This window comes from Heterodontus francisci, chromosome 23, assembly GCF_036365525.1.
Source record: "Heterodontus francisci isolate sHetFra1 chromosome 23, sHetFra1.hap1, whole genome shotgun sequence".
Taxonomy (NCBI): domain Eukaryota; kingdom Metazoa; phylum Chordata; class Chondrichthyes; order Heterodontiformes; family Heterodontidae; genus Heterodontus; species Heterodontus francisci.
Genome location: NC_090393.1, coordinates 43,466,455 through 43,487,965, shown reverse-complemented (window position 1 = coordinate 43,487,965; position 21,511 = coordinate 43,466,455). Strand labels below are relative to the sequence as shown.

At 39.9% G+C, this 21,511-nt stretch overlaps 1 protein-coding gene across 5 annotated transcripts in view; it reads right to left on the bottom strand.

The window, feature by feature from the left end:
* Positions 1-328: 328 nt before the first annotated feature.
* rnft2 (ring finger protein, transmembrane 2) overlaps positions 329-21,511 on the bottom strand; it is a 55,265-nt gene continuing 34,082 nt past the window's right edge. Inside the window, exons 8-12 of one of the 5 annotated variants that reach the window (XM_068055161.1) lie at positions 11,541-11,677; positions 7,791-7,940; positions 7,211-7,276; positions 3,334-3,435; positions 329-1,342 (exon numbers count right to left, since the gene is read on the bottom strand). In XM_068055161.1, coding sequence (XP_067911262.1) covers positions 1,208-1,342; positions 3,334-3,435; positions 7,211-7,276; positions 7,791-7,940; positions 11,541-11,677 — 590 coding nt within the window. In that variant the 3' untranslated portion in view covers positions 329-1,207. Of the gene's footprint in view, positions 1,343-3,333; positions 3,436-7,210; positions 7,277-7,749; positions 7,941-11,540; positions 11,678-21,511 lie in introns of those variants that run through there. The other 4 variants (XM_068055162.1, XM_068055164.1, XM_068055163.1 and 1 more) reach the window with 4 other exon arrangements.

Genomic DNA, 21,511 nt, shown 5'->3' with positions numbered 1-21,511 from the left:
TGAGGGGAAATGGAAGGGAGGGGAAGAGCGAATCTTGATTAAATTTAAGACCTGGTTTTCTGAGTTGTGAGCTATTTAGTAATAACTTTTTATGCATGCACCATTTTGTGCTCTAATTATTAAATGATCTTGCAACATTTATTCTCGCGCTTATGGCACAACTTCAAAGTTACCAGTATTAAATCAAATTCCATCCCCTCAAATCACAAGTATCGTTCGACAAGTAGTGTTTGTGTTTTATTTGAGAGAAGTGGTGCTTGAGATTACTGAGGAAAGAATGTCATTTATGGTTACAATAATTTCCGTTCCATAAAAAAGAGTAACAGATTGCTTTTATTTTATTCAGTAGTAAACAGCACTGAAATGAGTTTCTTCTACTTTGCAGGTGGTAGGCGGAGTATCTATCTTCCGTCGACGCATATAAAGGCCAGAGCGTTGCTCTGGAGTGAAACTCAGCCCAAACTTGGGCTGAACAAACTACCGGAATGTGAAGGAGTTGGACCGGAAAATTGCACTGATTACATTTTACAAGACATCAGAACAAATAAAAAATGCATGCTTTTAAATTTGGAATGCAACATTTGTTACGGCAATTTTATACCAGTTGATGTTCCTGCATGTAACTACAAAAGTATGAGCTTTTTTAAAAAATGTGTCTTATTGTAAATACACTTATGGCAATGTTTGTTACTTTTTTAGTCTGTTGTTTCATAGAATGATTGAAAATAAACTTGAAACTTCTAAATAAATGTTTCATAACAGAATATCCTCTCCAGCGTCATTTAAATGACCTTAGATTTGCATTGAGCGAAAACAAATATTTAATGAAGACTACCTTCTGCAGCTCACAGAAATCAAGTGGCAAAGTAACATCTTAATAGAATATTCACCTGCAAGATGTAAGTTACTGTTGAAATAAAACATGCCAGAATACATTTCTTTTGCTTAGTAAGGTCTTTAAAAACATATATGTAGAATACCTTTATCTAACACACAGTAACGCGCTGATTTTGAAATATTTACTTAAGACACATTGTTATGATTACTGTCGCACGTGGAGATTGTACACTTTCTTCGCACTAAACAACATGGAGCACGATCCCAGCTGTTGCACATCTGCATTCACGCACATCCCCGAGGAGTGCTGAAGTGCTAAAGAGGTCTCTGCGGTGAAGACCGAGAGCCGTGGATCGATTTCACTCGAGCATCAATACACCTGGAAGTGCGCTGAGGTGGTCCCGTCCTTCCAATACCGCAGGGTTTCGATGACAGCAGTTCGGCACATTGGACAGCTCCTCTCTCGGTCGAACCACAGGCAAGCGCACTCGTCACAGAAGACATGCTGGGGGAGGGGAAGATAAGGGCAAAGAACAGAGCGCGCACTTAATCAGTGAGATCCGCGCAAGTGAAGCTCCAGAAGACGCATCAGTAAGTGAACGTAAAGTCACATCAACCATGTTACAATATGTCCAAGCTGTTGATCTTTCTGCACTCGCACAGAAAGCGTGCAGGAGCAATTCAATCCTCTCAGTAGGAAAGGAAGTGGAGCAAGATGCACATTACTTGCTGCAATTTCATATTCTAAAGCGTCCAGCTTCTGATTAGAACGCCCAGTGCACCGCTAAACAATTTAAAACTAACACTCAATTGCATGTTTAATTATGTTGCCTTTAATACAGTAGAAATTGTTGTAAGGCTGCAGGTAATAAAATGTTCCAAGGAGCTTTACAGGAGCGTGATCAAACAAAATTTGACATCCAGTCCTTTAAGTAGATATTAGGCCAGATGATCAAAAGCTTGGTCAAAGAGGTAGGTTTTGTGGAACGTCTTAAAGGAGGAAAGAGCAGAAGAGAAGCAGAGGGGATTCCAGAGCTTAGCACCTTGGCAGCTGAAGGCACAGTTGCCAATGGTGGAGCAATTAAAATTGGGGATGCTCAACAGGCCAAAATTTTGAGAATACAAAGATCGGAGGGGAAGGGTGGGGTGGGGTGGGATTTTGGGGCTGGGGTATAGTACAGAGATAGGGAGGGGCAATGCCATGAAGGGATTTGAAAATCAAGGTGTTGCTTAAACAAGAGACCCCATTCCTACTAAATTGCTGACCACGCAACTTCCTTCTGGCTCCGAGGTGAGCTGATATTAACTGTCCCCCTCTCCTTCAAATCTGCCATCATCACCCTTCTCCTCAAACAACCTATCCTTGATCCTACTGTCCTTGCAAAATCCTGTCCCATCTCCAACCTCACTTTCCTCTTCAAAGTCCTTGAACGTGTTGTTGCCTCCCAAATCGTGCCTACATTTTTCAGAGCTTTATGTTTGAATCCCTCCAATCAGGTTTCTGATCCTGACACAGTACTGAAACAGCTCTTATCAAAGTCACAAATGACTTACTAGTTGACTGTGACAAAGGCAACTAGCCCTCCTTCTCCTTCTTGACCTGTCTGCAGCTTTTGACATGGATGACCACAAAATTCTGCGCCAATGTTTTCTGACCTTCGTTCAGCTGGGTGGGACTCACCTGGTTCTATTCTTATCTATCCAATTGTAGGCAGAGAATCACCTTCAATGGCTTCTCTTCCTGCTCCCAGACAGTTGCCTCTGGTGTCTCTCAAGGATCTATTCTTTGCCCCTCCTATTTCTCATTTATATTACTGAAAGATGCAAAGCTGAACCTAAATATAATCAACAAAAGCAAAATACTTCAGATGCTGGAAATCCTGAAAGAAAAACAGAAAAATGCTGGAAACACTCAGGTCAGGCAGCCTCTGTGGAGAACGAGTTAACGTTTCAGATCGATGACCTTTCATAGCATTCATCGAGCTGAAATGGTAAGCCCTGTTTCCCTCCACCGATGCTGCCTGACCCGCTGAGTGTTTCCAGCATGCTGTTTTTATTGCACTATGAGCCGTGCTGCCAGCTGCACCCTGCACTGCAGCAGCAATGATCCTATAATCCTGTCCTCTACTGGTCCTTTACATATCATTTCCACAATTATAATTGTTTCAGCGCATTACTTCATTCGATTTTTTTCTTGTCTCACGCTTCCCAATGCAATGCACCGATGATAAATGTTACTTTCCTATGCTTTAGCAGGGCTGTTGTCTGGTACTAGAGCGACTCCCCCATTTGTAACAATCAGATTGATCGCTTATATTTTATCTGCTGATCAGGTAATCGAAACCATGAAATCTTGCTTGGGGAAACTCTCCGTCAGTGCTCACAACGCCAGACTTAACAGATCAAGGAAAGATCGATTTGAACGCACCAGAATAATTCTTTCTAGAACAACTACAAACAATGCAGGGTTTTTGTTTTTCTCTCTCTTCCCCCTACCTGGCAAATCAACATCACAGGTTCTCGAAATTCTGCCTGGCAGATCGGACAGATATCTCCGGCTTCGCTGCACTGCTGGCTGGTAGCTCGCACGCCACAGCTCTGCCAAAAGGAAAGGCAATTGCAGTGAGAGGCACAGCTTTCAGATTGCTGTTTTCCAACAAAAAAGATGCAGGTTATGCCAATACTAAGGCGTTAGTTTACAAAGCGCATAGATTCTGGGTCTCCCATTGTTTTTATACTTTTCAGTGTTGTGGCAGTGTTTGGAAAGCAGCAGATGTATTTGGTTATAGACACGAAATTTCTCGATGAGAAATTACATCTAAAAATCGATACGAAAGTTTCACTTTATGGAATAGAAGTGCGGCTGACATAATGCTAATGGTGCTGATATAACACCAAAAAGACCCTTTCATAGTTCTTTAGTCAGAGCTGTATAACCTAATCAGAATGGACTCCGCATCCAACCCCGTAACATCAACACTCCTTTTGAATTGATTACATCAGTAGCTGTAAAATTAACGCAGCTTTTAGTATCAGACATCAATTATGTTGTAAAGTTCCAAATTTTTTTTGCAGGGATAGTTATTGTGACTTGGTACAGATTTTGTTTCTGCCCCCACTTAAAAAAATATTTTCTTCTTCTTCATAATGCCTGCCACCTTACCACACTCCCTGTCCTTGTAAAGATCGAATATTGACCTGCTCCCAGGCATTTTGCCAATGCCATTTATCATCTCCCCCTGTTGCTCTTGAGAAGATAGTAGTGCTTGTTTTACACGAGTGGCTTGCTCGGGCACTTCAGAGGGCAGCAAGAGTTAGTTAACCTCATAGTGAGAGACTAGAATCGCATGTGAGGCAGACTAGGTAGGAAAGGCAAGTTACTTTTCCTGAAGGACATTCGTGTACCAACTGGGTTTTTACAACAATCTGGCAGCTTTTCTAGTCGCTGTTATGCTACCAGTCCCACAAATTATCAGATTTGTTGAATTCGGTTTCACAATGAGATTTGAGCCCCTGACCTGGGAGTTGCTATTCCAATCCTCGACCCACTACACTACCATACCTGTAGTCACTTGCTCGGGATTAACAGCAACACAATAGATCTCATTCTGGGAGAATATGATTCGTGCTGCCTCACTTCAAACCAAATTCTCAGCATAGGGAAAAATGCTGCTTGTGCCTCTTCTGCGCTTAGCTCAGAACTCTGCCCGCAGTCCTTACATTTTAATTAAATGGTCCGAGTTTGCACGCACTCATCCTAGAATGGTAACAGCACAGAAGGAGGCCATTCGGCCCATCGTGTCTATGCCGACTCTCTAAGAACTAGTCCCATTTTTTCCCCCTGTAGCCCTGTTTTTTTTCTCCTCAGGTAATTATCCAATTCCCCTTTGAAAGCCACGATTGAATCTGCCTCCACCACATTCTCAGGCAATGCATTCCAGATCCTAACCACTTGCTGTGGAAGAAAGTTTTTCCTCATGTTGTTTCTTGTTCTTTTGCCAATCACTTCAATCGGTGTCATCTGGTTCTTGACCCTTCTCCCAATGGGAAGTTTCTCTCTATTGACTCTGTCCAGACCCCTCATGATTTTGAACATCTTTATCAAATCTCCTCTCAACCTTCTCATCTCTAAAGAGAACAGGCCCAGTTTTGCCAATCTATCCATGTAACTAAAACTTCTCATCGTAAATCATTTCTGCACCCTCTCCAATTTCTTCACATCCTTCCTAAAGTGTGGTGCCCAGAATTGGACACAATTCTCCAGTTGAGGCTGAACCAGTATTTTATAAAGGTTCACCATAGTCCCTTGCTTTTGTATGCTATGCCTCTATTTATAAATTCCAGAATCCCATATGCCTCACTAACCACTTTCCCAACCTGCCCTGCAATGATTTATGCACATTTACCCCTAGGTCCCTCTACTCCTGCACCTGCTTTGGACTGGAGGAAAAACAACCATTCACCACTATTCAGTTTCCTGTTACTCAACCAACTTTGTATCCATGCTGCCACAGTCCCTTTTATTCCATAGGCTTCAACATTACTGACAAGCCAGTTATATGGCACCTTATCAAATGCCTTTTAAAGTCCACGCACACATCACTGCATTACTCTCATCAACCTTCTCTTACTTCATCAGAAAACTCAATTAAATTAGTTAAACACAATTTTCTCTTAAATCCTTGCTGGTTTTCCTTAATTAATCCACATTTGTCCAAGTGACTATTAATTTTATCCCAGATTATCATTTCTAAAAGTTTCCCCACCACTGAGATTAAACTAACTGGTCTGCAGTTGCTGGGTTTATCCTTACACCCTTTTTTGAACAAGGGTGTAACATTTGCAACTCTCCAGTCCTCTGGCACCACCCTGTATCTAAGGAGGATTGGAAGATTGTGGCCAGTGCCTCTGCACCTTCCACCTTACTTCTCTCAGTATACTCAGATGCATCTGATCTAATATAAAAGCAAAATGCATCTGATCTAGTCTTGGCGACTTATCAACTTTAAGTACAGGCAGCCTTTTTAATACCCCCTCTATATCAATCTTTTAGCCCAACTAGTGTCTCTATGACTTTGCAACTGTCTTTACTAAGGAAGAAGATGCTGCTATAGTTGTCATTTAGTACGTCAGCCATGTCATTTGCTTCCATGTATAAATCCCCTTTTGGTCCCTAATTGGGCTACTTCTTTTACCACCTTTTTACTATTTAGATTAGATTAGATTAGAGATACAGCACTGAAACAGGCCCTTCGGCCCACCGAGTCTGTGCCGAACATCAACCACCCATTTTATACTAATCCTACGCTAATCCCATATTCCCAACAAACATCCCCACCTATCCCTATATTTCCCTACCACCTACCTATACTAGTGACAATTTATAATGGCCAATTTACCTATCAACCTGCAAGTCTTTTGGCTTGTGGGAGGAAACCGGAGCACCCGGAGAAAACCCACGCAGACACAGGGAGAACTTGCAAACTCCACACAGGCAGTACCCGGAATCGAACCCGGGTCCCTGGAGCTGTGAGGCTGCGGTGCTAACCACTGCGCCACTGTGCCGCCCAAGACGACTTTTGGATTCTAAGTTTTGTGTCTGCAAATTTTGAAAATCGTACCATGTACACCCAAGTCTAGGTCATTAATATATACCAAGAAAAGCAGTGGTCCTCGTACCAACCCCTGGGAACCCCACTGTATACCTTCCTCCTGTCCGAAAGACAGCCGTTCACCACTTTATACTAAGACCAATTTCTGTAAATCTTCCTTAGCTGAGACTTACTAACGCTTAAGTGTGACAGAGAAACATGGTTGTAAATACTTTGTAACCTTTAGTGCACTTAAATACAAATAAGACACGCAATTACAACTTCTGACAGTTTTCCTTACAGAATGAGAGTGCTTGCATGAAGTTAGTGTACACTGTCAGAGATGCTTTTATGGATATGTTCCCAACTGTGGAGTTTTGAGTTTATGCACACTGATCAATGCTCAATTTTAGGTCTCAGGTTTTTCTGTAACATTAAATGTTAAACAATTTTATTGAAAAATGTGCCCAAACACAAAATCTAGGTCAGGATTCATAAAACCAGTAAAAATAAAAATTGTTTTTTTTTCCCATTATCTTTCAGCAGCTTTGATATATCTTTGATAAGCAGTTGGGCCACCGCACTTGCTGCCATGTCTCTCTGCCAGTGCTATCAATTTGACCTCCAGAATGTAGCAACAGCATGGGGCAAAGTACCCTTGGATATTCCCTTCCTCCCTGTAAGGAAATGCCTGCTTTCCACTTAATATTCTTCCCTGTCAGAAATTGATTATAAATATAGGTGATGGTGCAGAATGCTTCTGTAAATCAAACACAATTTACCTGCGATTTACACAAGATCTTCAAGGCCTTTCGCAAACCCCCTATTCGACCACAGACATCCAAGAACTGCAGCATTTTACAAAGACAGAATATACTATTGGTTAAAAGAAAGAATATTGGATAAATTGTCAAAAGTAAGCACATAATAAGTTACCCTTATGCCACAGGGGTTTGGAACATTTCCTGTTAGTTATTTGTAGCAAAATTGTAAACTTGAATATAAAAGGAGATACTTATGGTCTTGCTACAAATTTCAAACTGCAGAAGTTTTCTCCAAAAATGCATCGAGGCTGTAAATATTGCAAATTGAACCTCTGGTTCATAATTTCATAAGTACTTAGTTAAACTATTAGTTGTCCTTAAAAAGATTATTTCTGCATAACAATTACTTGGTTTAAATGCTGGAGAACACTCAAAGTACAAACACAAGAAATATATTTTTATTCTTATTTAATGCACTGTACTTGTTAATAGAATGAATGCAAGTTAAAAACAATACACCCTTTACAAACCACAAGAAAGAAAAAGGCAGGAAATGTTTCTGTAATAAGCCATCTTCTGTTCGCTTCAGATTATTCACCTTGCAGAGACTGTACAGAACAATCAGGGTGCCTTCCAACAAATAACTATTGGTGGAGTCTCCTCCCATGATGCATTTGTACCATAGCTGGATCGGTATCAAGGATCTCAATAACTGGCTCATTTCTTCTATTAGAAGGTAAAGTGTTCCCTGCAAAAAGAGTTTTAAAACATTTAATTCTACTGTGAATAAGACACATGTTATCTTTGCTTGTAAACCAATCATATACTTCTATTCCAGCGTTGTTGTTTACAGCAATGATACTTTGTTCAGAAACGTTCTAAAAGTTCTATTCAGCCCAGGGTTAAAATGGAAGACAGGGTTGGAACAGAGTATTATATGTAGATTTTTAAAATAAAATGTATTAATCACCTCCCATTACTCGATTTTTAAAAGTTTCTTTAAGTAAGTGCCTAACCCAGGTCCCTTCATTTCAACTGGAATGACAGACCCAATATTGAGTGCATTGAGTCTGCCTGCTATTATATTATGGAACTCCTGGAAAACAGATTAGGCTATATGTGGGCAGGAATCAGTTAGTTCACTCTGCTAACATTCAAAGTACCAACCTGGGAATTTAGCAGGAATGCTACTCTGCTATTTCTTACATCCAATTTTTTTCCTTTTCACTTCTTAAGGGCACAACTTATACTGGAGTGCAGTTCCACATTTGTCCTCACACGACATCCACATATGCACACTTTCCAGCCAGAGTTACTTGAGAACAATCAGGACAAAGAAACCTTGGCAATTTCTCATTCCAAGTAAGGAACTCCAAAGGCAACCGTTGCATTCCTGAAGGTACTCTGGTTGAGGTGAGTGAGCCAACAGAGCAAGAACTACAGATAAAACCTAGAGTTTCTGGTTAGTCTGGTTCAGGATCTCACCACACCACATGGTGTTTTGATATCCACAGTGCCATCAGGAGAGGATGTATTAACTTTTTTGAAAAAGGTCGTATATTTAGATTGTTCATTTCTAATTCTCAAGATGTTGCTGGTGGGCAGAAGTGACAATTCTACAGCAAATGATGCATACTAGTGAACAACATTCCTTTAATACCAACAGTTGACTGATTTCTACACAATAAAAGGTAAAACTCTTCTACCCCAGATTTCCAATCTGTAATTAAAAGTGAGTGGGGGAAGTACATGAGTGACACCCCTTAAACAAAAACAGACAAAAGTAATAATGCCTTTTAAAAGGAACATTTTCACAACTGAATTTCCAAAGGTAATTTAAGTGATGGTATGTGGCTATATAAACTATAGCATTTATTTAATTTTAATACGTTCCCTGATTGACATGGTTTTTCAACTTGAAGGTGACCAAGGTAAGAAAATGGAGTTTCCATCCAATTGGAACACAAAGCACTCCCAGGTCAGGTACAGATAGTTAGATGCAGGATAAAGTTCCTCTTTGTATTGCCCCAACAATAAGCCTTCATCCAACATCAAAAGTATGCCCCTTACTGTGGCCATATAACAATGTGTATTTCATAGATCAGTCATCCTCCTCCTCTGTGCATTTCCCATTTAGTGCCAAATCATGCCAAATTGTTCAATGGTCCTTGTTCAAAGCTTTGAAATCATAACCACTGGGAATTGAATTGAGTGCCTAAACCTACTTCAATTAGAACTCTTACAGCTAGGACACAGAGATACTTTTCATTCCAGTAGGCTGATCTGAATTCAAACTTGTGTCCCATTTATGAAAAGGTAGTCTTTGGCTACTTTTGTCCATACAGATAGACAGTTCCTGCGAGATTTTGTTTTATTGGGATAACTTTTTTAAAAATGGAAATAAAACAAATAGGAATTATTTTAAAAAGATGTAATATAATATTTTATGCCAGTGAAACTGAGGTGAATCTTTTAAGTTGATCTGGTTTCTATTCACTTTGGCCAGCATCACTTGTATAGAAATAGGATTTAAGAGACTAAAATTAAATATTCAATAAAACAAGTCTCCTATTATTTCACCTCATTTAATCTAATTTATAGTTGGTTTTAGTTCTATTGTATTAGCTTCTAATGATTTTCATAACCTTGTCTCTAACATTAACCTGTCTCCGAAAATCTGTGTAGAAAATAGCAATATAACTAATTGACTATTGGAGACCAACACCACCAAGAAAAACTGCCAATGCCATAGATCTGGAAGAAAATGCTGGAAATACACAACAGGTGTGTCATAGTCTAAGTCTGAAGAGAGGTTAATGTTGTTCTGACAAGGGAAAATTAACCTGTCTTTTCACAGGACTTGGTGAATGCCACAAACATCTTGCACCTCTGTGACACTGACTTGTCCCTCTTCATACTTGGTTCCCTCACTGCCTTCAGAACTTTTGATTGTTCAACTCTCCTCTAATGCCTATTTTTCATGCTCCATATTGAATGATGAACTTGCATTTATATAGTGTCTTTCACATTCTCAGGATGACACAAAATGCTTCACAATGAAGTACTTTAAGTGTAATCCCTATTGTAATACAGGCAATACAGCAACCAATTTGCACGCAGTAAGGTCCCGCAAACAGCTAAATGACAAGATAATCTTTTATTTAGCAATGTTGGTTGAGGGATAAATGTTGGCTAAGACATTGGGAGAACACCGCTACTCTTCTTTGAATAGTGTCATCTAAGAGGGCAGATGGAGCCTTTATTTAGCATCTGATTCAAAGTCAGCACCTCCAATAGTGCAGCACTCCCTCAGTAGTGCACTGAAGTTCCAGCCTAGATTAGGTGCTTAAGTCTCTGGTTCGGAGCTTGAACCCATAACCTTCTGACTCAAGAGGTTAAGCCACATCTGAAACATTCACATCAACATATCTTGGTTCTATTCTTATCTATCCTAACACAAGCTATTCAAATTTCCTCAAATGGTTTCCCAATTATGACAAACCTCAGTGCTCCATTCTTGCTCCCATCATATTTATCATCTCCATGTTGCTCTTCAGTGCCATTGTCCTCAAGCAAAGGATCAGTCACCACATGTATGATGACAACATCCAAATTTAGTCATCCCAGCCAAGGTTGGTACCATGCTATCTGATGGTCGATTTAATGCCAAGTCTTGAGGGAGCTGAAATTTCCTTCAGCTTGACATCAAAACAAAAATTTCCCAATTGTGCCCCATCTCTCTTGCTCTGTGATTGAAACCCTCATGCAAGCTACTAACACAAGCTTTAATTTCTCAGATGTGTGCCTCACCAGCCTCCACCCCTCATCTGCAGCACAATCATCAGCAATTGTTCTATTTCTCTGCTCTTTGGAACACCCTTTGAAAGCCATTTAACATTGATACATTTTTCCTTTCCTTAAAATGCCTCTTTAAAAACCTATTTATTTGACTCAGCATTTTGTTCTCCCACACCTTTAATTCTTCCCAACTCCAAGTCAACAACCCCTTTATAAAGCACTCAGACGTACTGCAGTGTAAGTGGTACGGTAAGAACACAAGTTGTTTTTGTTTTTTCTCTTTCAGATGCTAAAAGATTAGCTCTGTAGAGACCAGCAGTTTTTTGTTTATATCCCAATTAGTGTCTTGATTCTTAACTGAATTTTTTCCCCCAAACCTAAAAGAGGGAATTAAGTTTTCCTAATCTGACTGCATGAATGCTGCAACTGAAATATTTACAGGTATAAACACAAATTACACCAAGGGCAGCTGCATCTCAATAGTTGGTATGGAAACCATGGCTCGTTGTGAAGGTAGCATGATGTCACTGCAATAGGAATAAAAAGTCACCTGCTTGCCTTCCAAAGACCATGAGTCAAGTTTGACACAGCCACATTCACGTGTCATCCTTTTCCCCCATGCCTGGTGCTGTAGGATTGGCTCAATGCTGCAACACCCAATAAAACAGCCCAGATATCTCCTGGGACCTGGGGATGAGATCATATAACAAGCTGTCACTCTAATCTTTTGTGCTTTGAACAATTATAATCATTCATAGCTTTGGCATTTTTGTGATCTCATATCTCTAGGGAATTGAGTGATGTCAGTTCTGCAGCAGGCAGCCAGTACAGTTTGCATTTCTGGTTTGTGCAGCTGACAGCTTGGGACAAATATATAACAGCAATCATTTTACTTCTAACATCTCCACTGGCCAACAAGCCCATTAATCAGGCAAAAAAATTGCACAGTGAGATTTTTAACACAGAGAATGCAGTATTAGAACAACTTCCTTATTTAAGAAGTACCCTCACACAAAGAAAGACTGAAGCAAAAATAATCCACTACAACCCAGCCAGTTACATAAGACTAAGTTTTGTTGACATGACTCAAATGACTCATTCTATTTCCAGATGAGATGCTTAATTCAGACTTGACAATTGTTAGGAAAAACAACCACAGTAGTTTTGTTTAAAAATAATATAGTTGCTACAATTAGTCTCTGCATCCTTGAGCTTGGAGATAGAAAAAAAAAACTGGCCTGGATTCCCCACTCCTGATTACTATCCAGTGACCCCTGCTGGATAGTCTGTGTGGATGACAGGTGCAGACAGGATCTGCTTTGGCTGTGATGGGTCCAACAGTTGAGCTTGCTGGCACTCACCGTCCAGTCTCAAACATGAAGAATGGCCACTTGGGCAAAGGATGGGAGGGCTGCCAGCACCCCTGGAACCATACTCCAATATAATTAACTGTCCTTGGAGTGGAGGGCTAAATCAGAGAGGAAACTAGACAAAGAAATTAAAAAACAATGCTTTTGCTGAATATTATTGTAACTATTACATAGAATTTACAGCACAGAAACAGGCCATTAGGCCCAACTGATCTATGCAAGTTTTTATGTTCCACGAGCTCTCTCCCATCCTAGTTAATCTAACCTCATGAGCATATCCTTCTATTGATTTCTCCCTCATCTACTTATCTAGTATTCCCTTAAATGAATCATGATTTCTTAAAATTAAATTTGAAACAATATTTTTGTTTAAAGTGCAGAGTGATATCATGAAAGCAAATTGGAGCAATCTTTGAGCCCAGTGATGTAAGGAAACTAAAATTAATCTGGACTGTACAATTAAAACTGGAGTTCTCCTGATTAATGGTTAGATCTCTGCTGACTCTAGCTCCTCCAAGCAAAATCCCTCAATGATGTAATCAACACATACAGTTTAAACAAATATGCAGAAAAATTAAACAAAGGTTAAAGTTGATTGTCAGTAACAACCTGATTCTTTTTTTTGAAAAAAAGATTCAGATGGTGATACTCTCTGGACATACAAGTAACTTCTGCATAGTTGATCTAGTTAGTGGACTTTCTACAACAGAACTTCTGGTCCCTTTATATTATGGAGTGCTTCCAATGGAAGCGTTTCTGTCATATACAGCATCAGTGCTGGATTCTCCTGATTTATACCATGTGAGACAGCTTCAGTAATAATTAAACAATGCAGATGCCTTAACAGTTGTGCATGCATTAAAGTTTCTCATAGGCAACTGCTGCTGTAAAGTTATATTTGCATTCTGATGAAAAGCTATCAACCTGAAACATTAACTCTGCTTCTCTCTCCATAGATACTGCCAGACCTGCTGAGCATTTCCAGCATTTTTTGTTTTTATTTCAGATTTCCAGCATCCACAGTATTTTGCTTTTATTTTCCATTCTTGCTGTGGACTCATTTGATATCGATGGAAACTTGGCTTGTACAAAAAAAAAGAGTGACTGAGGAGCACCATGGGCAGAATCAAAATGGTGGACCTAAATGAAAGTGCTGCTGGTGTTGGTTGTTTACTTTTGTTGCCAGCAGCAATTTCGTGCAGGCGTCATCCAGTGAACTTATAGGGGAGGGTTTTGGGGAGTCTAGACCAGTAGCACTGGACTTCTATTGCTGCAGGGGTTTGTTCAATACCACAACTATCTTCAGAACCAACCCTGAAAGGTGACGAAGCTTTCAATACAAATAAAGCCAAAGTCTTCTGTGAAATAATATTCAGTGCCAAATTCCTTAAATTCCACAGATTGGGGTATATTTTGACTTTGTGCAGGAGTATAAAATGGGTGATAACGAATCGACAGCCCATTTTACATCTTTCCAGATTTTTACTTCCTATGCAGTAATCCAGAAAAACAAAGCTTCAATGTTTATCAATATATGTAAAATTGTTTGGGATTGTGATTTAAATTCATAGTTATCATCTACAAATGTACGTACATTTTAAACATTTGTTTTCGACTCTCCTTACCAATAAGCAACAGGCGCCATTATTAAGGCAGCATAATGTAAAAAGATGGTTAAAGGTGACAGTGATGCAGCGCCAGATATTATACATGATTGCCTAGCCAGTACTACAAACATATTCTATGGCATTTTGAAGTACAGAGAACCTATAATCCATCACTAGTGGATGATGGAAATTATGAATTTCTAAATTCTTGTCTTGCGCATGCATATGCAACATTCTAGGCATGAGAATGATGACAACTACGATATAAGTAAACCAAGGTGGAACACTGTGAGTTTCTTTAAGAAAATAAAATAAAAATAGCAAAAGGAGGTGTGTAATGAATGAAGGCTCTCCTGCAAAAACTCTCTGTGCACAATTGGGGTTCCAAAGGAGCCTACGGATTATTTCCCCCCCTGTTATTTTAAAGTTTATTTGGGGCATAGATAAATTTCCATAATAAAAAGTATGAGGAAAATATTCCTGTTGGTAGAATTACATGATTTAGCTGCAAACAGACTTGAAAAATGTCTGGAAAGTTATATTACGTAATATAAAAAATCTGACAATGCGAATTATACCTATATTATCTGATTATATACTCTTCTACATTTGTTTCTGGAACAGAACAGGCTAAGGGGAGATTTAATTGAGCATATTAGATTGAGGGGCCTAGAGTGGATTGGAAGGACCTATTTCCCTTAGTAGGCAGACCAATAACATGGGGGGGGGGGGCGGAATTTAAAGTAATTGGTACAAGGATTAGAGGGGAGTTGAGGAGAAATGTTTTCACCCAGAGTGATGGGGGTCTGGAACTCGCTGTCTGAAAGGGGGGGCAGAAGCAGAAACCCTCATTGAATTTAAAAAGTACTTGGATATGCACTTGAGGTGCCGTAAGCTACAAAGCTACGGACTAAGAGCTGGAAAATGGGATTAGGCTGGATAGCTCTTTCTTGGACGGCACAGACAAGATGGACTAAATGACCTCCTTCTGTGCCATAAATATCTACAATTCCATAGCCATTTCCCCACTTTTTGTAAACAATGTTGTGTCCGTTGCTTTCACTTTCTGAAGTCTAGGCTGACACTCCAGTACAGTACTGAGGGACTTCTGCATTGTTGGTAGCGCCGTCTTTTGAATGAGATGTTAAACCGAGGCCCCATCCGCTCTTTCAAGTGTACAAAGAAAAACCCTTAGCACTATTTGAACAAGAGCAGGGGTGTTCTCTTGGTGTCCTGGACAATATTTATCCTTCAACTGATATCACTAAAACACATTATCTGGTCATCATTGCATCGTCGACGATGGGACATTGCTGTGCACAATTTGGTTGCTGCATTTCTGATATTATAAAAGTGACTACACTTCAAAAAGCATTTAATTGACTGTAAAGTGCTTTGGGATGACCTGAGGTTCTTGGTACAGCACTGCTGAAAATTCACAGCAATGTTAGAAGTGACACCAGTTTAGCCATAGCTTAAGTTGTTCAGGTTATCATTCAATATATAAATGACCACGCATATAGTGCAGGTTCAAAACTTAAAACTAGAACCAAAAAGTCTGTAGAGAAAGTTTGCCAATTATGTTGCTAATTAAAAATCTATATTTAACGCTACTGAACAAACATAAATAATGGGCTGTTCAATTTTTTTTTTGCAACAACTTCTCCAAAAAAAGTCATTGTTATAATAACGCTTTTGAAAAAAAAACTTTGCACACAATGGTTTGTCTTCTAATTGGGAACATCATTTTCACACTACTTCCCAGGCAAGTACTGAGACAATTCTTCATTCACCCCTGTTTCCAGAAAGAACTCTTCACTTTTCTCCCATCTCATATTACTATATTCATTCACATAAATTATGGCTTAGATGGTGACCTTCAGTCGAGACCTTAAAATAAGTGCAAGAATAAATTGTTTTTCTCAGAATTAGTTTTAAACTGTGAAATGTTGAAGGCAGGGAATTATTTTTGCAATAAAAAATCTCAACAATGAGGCCATTGTGGCATCTTTTCCTGGAATAGTCCTGTAAATAAAAAAACAGTACATTTTAATATATTTCTGAATGTTTCCAGCTGCAATAAACATTTCACTGCTCTACTTAAAAACACAATTACTAAGATTATACATGGTGTGTTCAGAAAAGAAACTCTGGAGAAGAATTACAAAAGAATAACAATGGGTTTGCCACTCATATCTACAAGAATAGGGTAAGTTAACTTCATCATTGTTAACTGTTAAGGCTCCAAGTTCTGGAATTACCTCCCTCAACCTCTCTGCCTCTCTACCATCTTTAAGACATTCTTTAAAACCTATGTCTTTGACCAAGTTCCTGCCCTAATATCTCCACACATGGTTTGATGTAAAAGTTTATTTAATGATGTTCCTGTGAAGCACCTTGGGGTATTTCAGTAAGTAAAAAGTGCTACACAAATGCAAGTTGTTGTTGTTGCAGTTCTGGCTAAAAGAAGACATGGTCCATGATTTCAAACTAACAGAGGGCCACAGAGAAGCTCTTCATGCGAAGGCACAATGCTAAATATAACAGAGTAAACATTTTCTATAGTTTGTACAAAAAATGTGTAAACAGGTCAGTAAAATTGGTAGCAAGCAAAAACAGAATTTCCTTTTGATTTTACTCCTACTTTGAATCTGTTTCCATGCTAAAATTAATTTACAAAAATTAGACAATATTGACTTTGTTACAGAAATAATCAAGGGAAACCTGTGCATAACTTCAAGGAGAGAAGAGGATAATAATGAAAATTGAGTTCAGACCTTACATTTAGACCTGTCAGTTAGTAAAATGGCAAAAGGGCAAGATTTCCAAGTTTCACCACAACACTGATTGAAGTGAATGTATAGCAGAGATTGATACAGGGGTGGAAGGCCATGCAGCTCATCCATCCAGGGAAAAAAAAAATTCCCCCATGACAGCATCCAATGGTTTATTAAATTATTTCACAATATGTGCTGCCACTATCCTACTGGAAGCCCTATTCCCAATGTTGATCACTCTGTGAATTTCCTACAGTTAGAATATCCTCATGCCTAGCACTCTGCCTCTTTTCACCTCTTCCTCTCTGAGCTAATCTACTTCTGGTGTAGGCTAGAGCCTGGTATCTATTCACTACTGTGCCTTCCTTAGTAACATCAACCCTTTGCTGTAACACGTTTCTAACTTTGTCCATCATCAACAACACCAAATTGCATTTATATTGCACTTTTAACGTAGCAAAAACGCCCTAAGAGTCTTCACAGGACAGTTATTAAACAAAGTTTGATAGCAAACCACATAAGGTGGTATTAGGGCAGATGACTAAAGGCTTGGTCAAAGAGGCAAGCTTTAAAGAGTGTCTTACAGGATGAAATAGAGGTAGGGAGGCGGTGAGGTTTAGGGAGGGAATTCAAGGGATTATGGCTTCGGCAGGTGAAACCATCAGTTGTCAATGGTGGAGCTATTAAAAATCGGGGATGCACAAGAGACCAGTATTACAGGAGCACAGAGATCTCTGAGGGTGTTGGGCTGGAGGTCACAGAGATAGGGAGGGCCCAGGGAATAGTAGGATTTGAAAATAAGAATGAGAATTTTAAAAGTTGAAGCATTGCTCGCCCAAGAGCTAATGCAAGTCAGTGAGCACAGGGATGATGGGTGAAGGGAGATAGAATATCGGATTTTGGATAGGTTTAAGTTTATGAAGGAAGGGTGGACGATATTCCCACTTCCTTTACTCCCCTCAAATATGCCTCTTTAAACTTGTTGACCTTGTGCCAAAAGATGCACCAAAACAAAATCAGAGTAAAGAGGGAAATAGGGGGAATTGTCTAATGAAGGCGATCAAAGACCTTGCTCATCCAATATCTAGTATGCTTACTTCATTGATTTTCAATGTTTCATTTACTGACTCCAGCACTATCCACACACTTGGAATTAACCCCCCTCCTTTCCACAAGTTTTTGATAATCTCCCTTGCATTTATCTGCCCTCTTATTTCCTGTACCCTTTGCCCCAAGAGCTACCTTCAACTTAATCAACAGATATTAATATATCTGTTATGTTTCATAGGTAGGATTGGTAGAGAAGCAATAACGAAAATCAGCATTTGCTATATGTGTTCTGAACATGGCCCGAAATAAAGAGGTACTCTTTCAGTTTCGCCTTATGTTTTGCTTCTTTAACTTTTTATCAAAGCTAAATGCTTAAGTAATTGGGCGTTAAGTAGAGACTCCATTTAGTAACTTGTATAAAACAGCACAGCCTATTTAGAACGACATGAATTTGTATGATTACGTCACAAAATCTTTGAAGGTAACCAAAGCCAGATCATACAGAGGCAACAGGAACAGAGGGGCAAGAAAATTATGTCTCAACAGCAGCTTATGCTAATGAGACATGAAAGGTCTTTCAATTGAAATAATGACATCATACTTCACAGACTGAAGTGCAGAAACCATACACTTTGCCCTTCTAATGTGGTTTTAGTAAATGCAAGAAAACAGGAATAGGGGCTGGCACTGGAGGGAGGAGGGATATGCATTGGTGGGTGTCAAGTGACCTAATTTTAAGGGTGACATCCGTGAAAGATTTATTGCAATTTAAACAGTCATTCAGACAATCCGACAAGGGCACGAACTATGAAAGGAGCTCAATTTATCTTCAGCAGTGGTTAAATTGTTCATCTATCTGATGCTTTCTCCTTGTACTTTAATCTGTTTAATACAGAAAAGGTTAATAAAACTGTGGAATCCATCCAGAACTCATTCCTTTTCACATTTAAAATAACAGATGTATTAAGGTAATGAAAAGCTGCTGCATTCATTTACAGTGCTCACATATACTGTGTATAAATTGATGTTAATCCAGCTGAGATTTGTCTTCCATGCACTGAGATATATTAAAACCTGACCACCACACAGTTAGCCACCAACCTGTTTGCAAAACTGCACAAAAGACATCTTTTTAGGGAGTTGTTTGCATGATTGCTGTATGTGCACCAGCTGCCATGTTGCTTTCCCTAATATACTGCTAAAAAAAAAAATTTATACAACAATTGTGGCAGAAAAACAATCACCAAGCCTATAGATAAGTTAATCATTACCTATTTCCAATAGCAAAACAATTTTTCCGTCAGACAGACCTTCACTTAAGTGCTTTGATGTTGTGTACTGTTCCATCCCAGAGCTGTAAATTTTATTGCACCTTCCAAAACTGATTTTTGATGTTTCTCACATATGCAAGGTCAGTGCTCCTTGATAACTCTGCATGTGTAAGACATCACAGATCCATTGTGTTACTTTGTGCAGGCACATAGTATTTGCCTGTTAACTTCCCCCATTCTTCCCACTTCCACAAAATAACCCTTTGGCTGTCAGTTCCAGTAGCAGCAACCACTCTCTCTGTTCTCAGGTCTACACTCTTCCTCCCACTCTTAGATCTCAAAGCCAGGCTTCTTGCTCTCAAGCCAATATGATGGACTTCACACTCATGGGCCTTAACACCAGGTGTCAATACCAGATCTACAGACCTTCCCAAATCCAAATCTACACCACTTCCTATGCCTCGTTATAAATATTCACACCAACAAATTTTGCACTGCTTCAGGAGACCTTGGCTGGGATTTTACCAGGCCCAGGGGTGATGGGCTGGCCAGTAAAATGCCAGGGAGACAAACTGGGATGGCTCCCTGATGCAGTCATGCCACTGGGGAAGTTTCCCTGGTGGTGTGCTGAGTGCTGGAATGGCTGCCTGCCATACAGAGGCGGACAGCCAATTTGAATAATTAACATAAATAAAAAGAAGAAATTCTGGAACCACTCAGCAGGTCAGGCAGCATCTGTGGAAAGAGAAGCAGAGTTAACGTTTCGGGTCAGTGACCCTTCATCGGAACTGACAAATATTAGAAAAGTCACAGGTTATAAGCAAGTGAGGTGGGGGTGGGGCAAGAGGTAACAAAGGAGGTCTAGATTAGACCAGGCCGCATAGCTGACCAAAAGGTCACGGAGCAAAGGCAAACAATATGTTAATGGTGTGTTGAAAGACAAAGCATTAGTACAAATTAGGTGTTAATACACTGAATATTGAACAGCAGCAAGTGCAAACCTGAAAAAAACAGTGAGTAAGCAAACTGAACAAACTAAGATGAAATGAAATAAATGCAAAAAAAAAGAGATTGTAAAAAATGTAAAAAAAGAATATAAAAAGAAAAAAAATCACTAAAAATGAAAGTAAAATGGGGGGCTGTCATGCTCTGAAATTATTGAACTCAATGTTCAGTCCAGCAGGCTGTAGTGTGCCTAATCGGTAGATGAGATGCTGTTCCTCGAGCTTGCGTTGATGTTCACTGGAACACTGCAGCAATCCCAGGACAGAGATGTGAGCACGAGAGCAGGGGGGAGTGTTGAAATGGCAAGCAACCGGAAGCTCAGGGTCCTGCTTGCGAACTGAGCGGAGATGTTCCGCAAAGCAGTCACCCAGTCTGCGCTTGGTCTCCCCAATGTAGAGGAGACCACACTGTGAGCAGCGAATACAGTATACTACATTGAAAGAAGTACAAGTAAATCGCTGCTTCACCTGAAAGGAGTGTTTGGGGCCTGGGATAGTGAGGAGAGAGGAGGTAAATGGGCAGGTATTACACCTCCTGCGATTGCAGGGGAAGGTGCCATGGGAAGGGGACAAGGTGGTGGGGGTAATGGAGGAGTGGACCAGGGTGTCGCGGAGGGAACGATCCCTTCGGAATGCTGACAGGAGAAGGGAAGGGAAGATGCGACTGGTAGTGGCATCACGCTGGAGGTGGCGGAAATGGCGGACGATGATCCTTTGGATATGGAGGCTGGTGGGGTGAAAAGTGAGGACAAGGGGAACCCTGTCACGGTTCTGGGAGGGAGGGGGAAGGGGTGAGGGGAGGGGAAGGGGTGAATAATTAACAGCTGCATTAAAGGCCATTTTGCCAGTGGCATATGGTCCCATTGTTGGGACTTCTTCCACCACCCACCCACCCAGATAAAATCCTACCACTTGGTCAGGAGAAAGTCATGGATCAAACAGTCAAGGATATCAGGTAAAATCCCACGGTCCTTATTTTAAAGACATGCACATAAGAATATCTATATTTTTTAAACATTGTCCCTTCGGGCATTTATAAAGATGTAACCTGTCCTGGTTTTTTTTGCCTGTTAAATATTTATGGAATGAGAGGTTATCATTCATCACATTTTCAGAAACTGAGATTTATAGACCATCAAGTAGAAAAAAGTCAGTCATAATATTAAAGGACCTTTCCTACTAGTAAGCAGCACCATGGGAGGACATTAAACACAAGCACCAAAAATTAAATATCATCTCTCAATGCAAGAGAGCTGCACAGCGTAAGTGGCACATTAACTATATAGGAACAGAAGTAGGTCATTTAGCCTCTTCAGCCTGCTCAAAAATGGCTGATCAGTGACCGAACTCCACATACCTGCTTTTTCCCCATATCCCTTAATACCTAAATCTATCAATCTCAGTTTTAAAATTAACTATTTATCTAGCATCAATGGCCATTT